The 8317-nt window shown below is 49.8% G+C and overlaps 2 protein-coding genes across 2 annotated transcripts; both read left to right on the forward strand.

The window, feature by feature from the left end:
• The first annotated feature begins 3171 nt into the window (after positions 1-3171).
• ASPVEDRAFT_297473 (C2H2-type zinc finger protein) lies at positions 3172-4408 on the forward strand. The gene has a single exon (XM_040810266.1). It carries the CDS (start codon positions 3517-3519, stop codon positions 4237-4239), a length of 723 nt encoding a protein of 240 aa, XP_040663284.1. The 5' UTR covers positions 3172-3516; the 3' UTR covers positions 4240-4408.
• A 1178-nt stretch (positions 4409-5586) lies between these two features.
• Positions 5587-7565, forward strand: ASPVEDRAFT_119420 (uncharacterized protein; the record flags this gene model as incomplete). The annotated part of the gene is made up of 2 exons (XM_040805694.1): positions 5587-5914; positions 5992-7565. 2 exons carry the CDS (start codon positions 5587-5589, stop codon positions 7563-7565), a joined length of 1902 nt encoding a protein of 633 aa, XP_040663285.1.
• Between the last annotated feature and the right edge of the window lie 752 nt (positions 7566-8317).

Here is an 8317-nt window from a genome sequence, read left to right on the forward strand (position 1 = left end):
GTCCAGAAATAGCGGAATATTTCGCGAGTGAAACCATGATTATCTGAGATAATCGCCAGCTTCACTGCCCCAAAGTCAAACCTTGGAATGAACTGTCAACTCTCCCTAAATGTCATCCAATCATTAATTTTACATATACCAACCCCGTACTCTCCATACAGCCAGCGGTTGTCAGTTTCCTGCTAAAATCTCGGAACTTCGGCTCGACAGATACGTAATCATTCTTGTTGGACCCCAAGCCACAGTCCAGAAAGGGCTCGACGGCCGACCCTTCGGGCTAAAAAACACGGAGAAAAGAAAGAAATCCATAGTCTTGACGCTTGACTCGCCGGCCTGCATCCATTGGAAGCAGGGTGCGATCGAGCCACGTTTGGGCCCTGGGCTGGTCTCGGCAGTAGCCTTCGCGGCTGGTTGCCGGTTCAGGGTCTGCCAGTCCAGGATGAATCATAATCATGGATAGACAGGGTGAGGTCATCTTTTCGTATTCTCTCGTAGTAAATCATGTATATCGTTATTATTCTCCATCCATCCAAACAGGCAGACACCATAACCAAAACATAACAGATTAACCGTTCTCCATATTCATCTGCAAAATGTGGATCAACGCAGCCGTGTGCCAAACCTTGAATATTTATGGAGTATGGACCTTTCATAACTTGTGTACATACAGGGTCCCTCGGGATCCGCTGGAACCGACACGGGCGCAGTCAAAAGGAAGTTATGCCTCACTTATGAACGTCGAAAGTTTGGGACGTTGGAACCAGATTTCTGATCCAACAACCCAATTCCACTCGCACACCCGCTTGCCCTCGTGCTAAAGCTGTTTGGCCAGAATATTATTATTGTAAAATCGCGAATATTGCCCGAGCTTTGGTTCTGTCCAGTCCAGTCCTGTTCTGTTCGGGGGTCGTTTCGTTAAATCCGAGGTCGGATCTTCCGGGCGGGTTCCTGGACGGGAATTTACTGCCGGGGTCTTTTGTTTGAGACGGTCAATACGCAGGGCAACGACACACGTACTCCAAGAAAAGGCCGAAGGAAACAACCTGGAACAGGTTCAGATGGAGGCTGAGGAGGGGATGTGTTTTGGTTGGTCTTGAATGTGAATCGGACGGTGGTTACAGAGTACAGACTACTGTACAGACGACAGACTACAGACAGACAGACGTGGGCTCAGGAGGGCTAATGCAGATTGAGCACCATCCGGCGGTTCAGACAGCGTGGTTAAAAGCTTGTCCACAGGGCTCTTCCGCAGAGCTTACTGGATCCCCCAGGGCGGCTTTACCGCGATGGGCAGGGATGGGCGGAGGCCGGTCCCGTCTTGCTTGACTCGCTCTGAATCCCTTGATATAGCGTATCTTACGGTGTATTTGCGAAACGCATATACCGGATCTGGACGGATCGTTGGACTGCACTTGTTTCCCGGCATTTCTTGGTCTTGGACTGGCGATTAACTTATAGATTTTTTGAGTATATCATTGCCCTCTTGATGTCTGTAATCAGCGTCTTGGAAGTTGAATTCGATTGAAAGAGGGTGCGTAGAACCCTGAGTCAAGGCCACCTATGCAGACAGCTTACTCTTCTACACAGAGGTTCCGTGATAATCGTCATCCAAGGATCGGGTGTCCTCTCATTGGCATTGCCGACCACGACCAAGCCTTAGCAATGTCTTGGAAGTTTGGAACCCAGAACCCATGATCTGTCGTTGACTCGTCGTCGACCAAGTCCCCATGCTCATCCAGGCCTTTCCAAGGTTGCGGTTTCCGCCTGTTCCCAGTGTAATTTATTATTATTACCATGATCAGGCCCTGACGCACTCGGCTTCGTATATAGGCTTTCTCTTAATAGATGCTGACGACAAAAGACACGCACTAGACAAGCCTCCACTGAGTCAGATCGAGCCTGTGGATGGGGGTGAGGGCCCTGAAAGAGGGATGTTCGGCGTCTTCATGGGTTAGAGCAGGATAGCGATGGATCAGAATCAGAGAGCATCTGTGGCTGAGCGCCGCGTAGGTTGATGTTATTCGGTCGGAGATAGTTAGAACAGAGGCGCCGTACCACGTATTCGTTTCAAGGGCCTGAGGGGAGCAAGGCGACGGGTGGAGGGCACTAGCCATTTGGTGGTGGGTGTACTTCGGAGATACTCTGTGTATAGAACCTGAAATGCTTACACTGGCAGTACGTAAATTTGGAGGAAAAGGAGGTATTAATCGGAATTAATCTCAAAGCCCCAAGGCTGAGAAGATATGCGCCGCTCATTGGCAGCCGGGGGCTGACAGCGAGAATGGGCGACTGTCATTGCAAATGCCTGGCAAAAGAGTGAGAATTGTCGTCGCGCCAGAGGCCAATGTGAAGCAGTGAAGAATTATGCTGCCTAGCGGCCGCTCCACCCGAATGAAGCTCGAGTGACCGAGTCCACTCTGGTGGGCTCGCAGACGAACTAAGGTGCACACTAACTCAAGCCCCGTTTTTCTCGGGCTTGATGGCCAGAGCTTCTGGAGAGACCCTGGAGTTTCAAGATGGATGCTTTTCTTATTTCTTCATCTATTTCCCTTCCGGTGCGATCTCATCCTGGCTGCTGCATCTCGCCCTCTGTTTCTTGACTCCTTTACTCCTCACTCTCTCCCTCACTGACACTTTGCATATCCCATATCGCCTATTCTTATATTTAAGGCCTCTTTACCTCTTCACCATCCACTCTATCTATCACTACCTTATCGTCACTGGGATACCCCCTCGAGTCCCGACTTTCAACCTCGCATCTTCAGCCGCTTGCTTGCTGGCTTTTCTGACTCTCGCACCTCTCTGGAAGACTTCTGCTCGAGTTTAATTACCTTCTGTCACCCACCACGTTTCTTTTTCCTCCTCCCGCCTCTTGAAACCCAGGACGATCATCTCCTGGCCCAGTTTGCAATTGCTGTCTTCTTCAGGACTCGCTCTTTCTATTTCCTATTCTAGGTTCGACCAGGGATTGCGAAGAAAAGACAATAAAAGCAATCCATTGCTGCACTGAGCCGTCTCGTCGACCTTGTGTCTCGGGATCCTGATTCCAGCAGCTCCCCACCATCAGCACGACTGGACAATCCAGCCTGAATTCCTGAAAATCAGATCGCCTGCCAACTTTATTGGAGCCCTGTCTATCCACTTTTGAAGCAAATCGGGCTGGTCTCGATTCGTCTCATCGGTTTGCTGCTAGATTTGCGCCCAGGTGCCTTTCTACAGATCGAAGGGCGCGTTACACGAACGAAACCACAAACATCATCGAAGACAGCTGGTGTGTGCACTCTTACCCTTTTTTCCTTGTCGTCGCTTTCCTTTTTCTCCCTCACCACTTTTCTCCTTTTTTTTTTTTCCCTTTCGTGCTCTGCTCTGCTCATAGGGTTTTAAAATACCACCACTCCGTTCCTAGCAGTCGTTTGGAATTATCAAGCCAGACTTCCAGCTGACTGTTCACATTCAGGTTTAAATATCTTATTTTCCTTTCCTACTTTGTCCGCTCAGATCCCCAGTGTAAAGGAAATGTCAAGGGCAAGTTTTGTGTCGATTTTGAACAACGATGACAACCCGGCATTCGCGGTTCGATCGGCTTACGGGATACCCAAACATTATCCCACCTCTTCACATCACTATTCATTGGAGCCTCCAGCAAGGGTCACGCCAGATTATCACTATGGCCGCACATACTCCGACTCCCCGTCCCCGAGGGTAATGCGGCAACCATTCGATCCTGTCACAGAGGCCACCCGCGCAACATCACCGGGTTCTTCAGATTGTTCTTCTTACGATTATGCTGCCAGCTCTGCAAGCTCATACCACGCACACTATCCTAGCCGTCAGGATCCTTACGCTTACCAACAACACCCGGAAAAGCGGCTCAGCGCCAACTCCATGGCGGAACCGCCGTCTCCTCAAACATCGATTGCCAGCACCTCGAAAGAGTCTATTGCTCCAAAACCAGCTCGCAAAAACAAGTACCCCTGCCCATTTGCCGCCAGTCACGCCTGCACTGCTACCTTCACAACGTCAGGACATGCAGCACGGCACGGTAAAAAGCATACGGGCGAGAAGAGCGTGCATTGCCCGATTTGCAACAAGGCGTTTACCCGGAAAGACAACATGAAGCAACATATCAGGACGCACCGAACACATTCCGATGATATGTCCTCAAACCCGTCTCAACGAAGTCCGGAAATGAGCCGGGAATGGGAGGCCAGGAGAAACAATACTTTGTACGATAACTAGATTTGGGATGTATGTTCTCGGAGATACGACTGTCTACGATGACACGAGGACGACGATTCCGATGTGAAAGCAGCAGCCACCATCACAGGGCTCCTTGCGTTTCGCCATCATGAAACATGGTGAATAATGGATGTCCGAGAGGACCTTTATCCTCTTAGGTTCCCAGCATAACCCCGGTGCCGATGAAACTGGTCCCAGCGCTCACTGTTCCTTCAAAAAGGCTTCGATTCGAAGAGACTCCTGTGACTAAGACGGGGTGACTACTGGGCGGTACTTGGTGCTACCTCCTTTCTGCTCGCGCTTTTATTTCTTTTTCTTTTTCTTCCCCGCCGTCTGAAAATGACGGATAGAATTTGGATAGACTTATGCCTTCAGGCAAAAACGCACGACGTTGGTGTTGCGTCGGCGAGGATTTTTCTTATTTTCATTTCTATTTTTCATGGTTGTTTACTTCATTGCATATTTTGTTTCAATTTCACACCAAGACTTGCATGTATGTTATCAGCGTGTTTTGTTGTTTTGCTTTTTATCTATCATGAAAGGGCATAAAGGTCACGGGGCCGAATCGGCATGTACAATACCAGAGAGCGACGCTAGCAACTGGAAAAGGGCTCATTTTCAAGCCCCAATCATATGATACCCAGAGGGTTTTATTGTCTTTGGATTTGAAGTCGCCGCCTCACATGAGTAAGTCCGTAGAACCATGGAACAGGAGCCGGGGTAGAAGTTGGGCCTGGATCAGGAACCCGAGCGCCCCAAGGTTGGGCTTGATATAGTGGAGCTAATTTGACGCCTTATACTATAACTTCGGTCAATTCAATATATGCTTGTACAACTGAGGTTTTTTCTTTTTGGTTTTGTGCCTTGACGCTCACCGACCTAGCCTTATGACATCATTGTCACCTGCAAATAATAATAGCATCGAATTATAGTCCAGAACATCATGATGAATTCAGGCTGCATTTTCTATCCAGTCACAGTCGTTCTCGATTCATCTTTTCTGGGTCTAATGACGGTCTTTCAGCCGTGGCCCTTCACAGTCCCCCGCCGCGGAGATGGCCGCCAGCCACAGAGGACCCAGTCGAGAACCTGGTGGTTTGTGGCTTTAACGCAGCTTTCACCTTGAAAGGGCTTAAAGAAGTTACGTCAGAGCAAGTAACTGCGGCTGGTGGCCCCCCGCTAACTCGCCACACTTAAAACATTGTCTCTCTGCCAGTCTGCCTTATGACCTCTTCTCTTCACCCTCGCAGTCACGGCCATCATCTCTTTCTTCTTGAATTACTGAACCCATGACTCTTTCCTCTCTCATCTAATTCTTCCCTTGCCATCACCACAACTCCGATAAACATGGCATATTACGACAGCCGAATCCCATATTCCCCCCACGATCGCTACCCCCCGCCTGAATACTCGGAAGCCCCTTACCACTACGGTGGAAGCCACTCGACAGAAGTGATGCCACATGGCGCCGCCCCCACCGGCGGAACCAGAGACTCATACTACCGCAACCACCCTGCAAGAGATGCATATGAATACGGATATGGCGACCACCCCCGCGACTCGAAGCGTTCACGCAAGGGCCGCCACAGAGCGCACTCAGCAAGCGGGCGCTACGATGACCCGTACGATGATTATGAACCCCGCTCCCGCCGATCTAGACATCATGATGAACGACGTGCGTATAAACCTTTTTCACTTTCCCGGTGGATTAAAAAGGAAGGTAAGAAAAACACGAGGCTGACTTTCACGCAGGCGGACGTGAGAAATATGCATACTCTCCTTCAACCAGCCGTTCGCCACCCCGTCGCCGACGATCCCTTTCAGAGCGTGCTCTCGGTGCAGTCGGTCTAGAAGGTGCTGCGGGTTCCAAACACCGTGGTAGTAATCGAGGCCGTTCTCATGGTCGTCACCACAGATCTTACTCTTATTCGCCGTCTCCAACCCGTGGGGGGCGCAGTGCCCGTGGCAAGAATGAAGCACGTATCGCGCAAGCTGTCAAGGCTGCAGTGACTGCGGGAGCTGTCGAAGCTTTCCGTGCGCGCAAGGAACCCGGTGACTGGTCCGGCCCAAAGGGCAAGCGTGTCCTCACTGCTGCGTTGGCTGCTGGAGGCACTGATGGGCTTGTCGATAAAGACCCTGACAGCCACTCCAAGCGCCATTTCATCGAGTCTACGCTTGCTGGCCTTGCTACGAACCGGCTTGTCAACGGATCGCGCTCCCGCTCTCGTTCTCGACATGGGAGGCACTCCGGCTCTAAGAGCCACGGCGGGAAGACTAAGGATGCTGCTCTCATGGGCCTTCTAGCCACTGCTGGGAAGGAGGCTTATGATCGGTACCAGAAGTCCCATGACCGCTCACGCCCGCGTGACCGATCCGATTCGAGAGATGGCTATGATAGCTACGACTCTCGGCCTCGACCTAAGAAACGGAGCAAGAGTGTATCCGAATATATCAACAAGGGTATAGCAGCCCTAGGCCTGGATGAAAAGAGCGATAGGGACAGGAGCGACAGGAGCGACAGGGATGATCGGCGCCGTCGTCACCATCGGTCATCGCGCTACGATGACTACTCTGATGATGACCGGTACAGTGACGACGACTACTACCGCCGTCATCCAAGCCCGCCGCGAACCAGGCATTCCAAAGATGTGAGTCGACCTTATTATATCCCCACATCGGGAGCCAGAAGCGACGACGGTTACGATCGCTCGGCCGTGGCACAACGCTCGCGCTCTGGCTCCCGATCCGCAAAAAACGCGCCACGGCACCATTCGAAGGAGAAGAAGGGTTCTGACGCGGAAGATAGTATCGATGATTCAAAAAAATTGAAGAAACTCAACAAGGAGACATTATGGGCCACCGGCATCGCTGCCGCAGCGACCATCCACGCCGCCCACTCCCTAACCGAAAACATGGAAAAGCACAAAGAACGCAGTAAACAGCTTAAGGAGGGTGAGATATCGAAGGACCAAGCCCGCCACCGCCGCCGAAAAAACCAGCTTTCCGACGTCGCCAGTGTAGGCGTCGCAGCCCTAAGTATTCAGTCCGCCGTTCAAGATTGGAGGCATTTCGATGCAAAACGCCGCGAGCGAGCCAGCGTGCACAAGGCTTGCAAAGAACGGTCCAAGTCTTTGTCGAAAGGCCATTCCAATTCGAATTCCAATCGCCACTCCGGACACTCTACTTCTTCTCGACCGCAACGAGCCCAGAGCCTGAGCCACCGCCCTCCGCGGACAGTTTATCCAGATGAGATCGAAGAAAATTGGTCCATTCCAGATCGACGATATTCGGTCAGTGGTGCGCGGTCTCCTGGGGTAGTGGTTTAACCATTTTTTGTTTTTCTTTTCTTTTTTTTCCCCATTTATCACACGTCTGTCTTTTTCGTCCTTCTCGCCCTTAAGCAAAATATGAAGCTGAACTGTATTGCAAATTAATCCTTTTTTTTTTTTTTTCTTCCTTTACATGATTGATGAGATATGGCAACCCTGTTCCCATACTATGACCTGACACGGCTATGACAAAAATGACCTTTATGACTGATCGTTTGAACGAAAATTATCTGCTCTACGAAATTGCTTGAATATTTTATGATATTTTATAATAATGCCCATGACACCGTACACGATGTTGTCCGTTTCGCGATTGAATGTTTTATGATTTTTATGACAATGCTTATGACACAGTACACGACGTTGTCTACTTCACAATTCCAATATTTTCGGTTTTTTACCTTTTCTTTTCTGCTTTCATTTTAATCTCTACGCTCGTTTTGTATGCTATGGTTTACTACCTTACGTTATGCATATAGCGACTTGAGTTGTACACGTAAAATTGAACCTAACGGTTCTTCGTCGCAGTATCTACCACGCTACACGTTTAACTGATTACGTGCAATCAAATGGACCGGGCAGAAGATCATGGATATTACTTGGATAAAAGGTCTTATTCACGCTCAGATATCAATCTGAAGACAATCTAATATGGAGCAAATCGATCCAAAAAGAAAGACAAAATACAGGACAAACATAACTCATGCTAGCACATACATAGCTATCCAATCCTAAAATCCCAACATCAA

Source organism: Aspergillus versicolor (assembly GCF_001890125.1).
Source record: "Aspergillus versicolor CBS 583.65 unplaced genomic scaffold ASPVEscaffold_1, whole genome shotgun sequence".
Classification (NCBI taxonomy): domain Eukaryota; kingdom Fungi; phylum Ascomycota; class Eurotiomycetes; order Eurotiales; family Aspergillaceae; genus Aspergillus; species Aspergillus versicolor.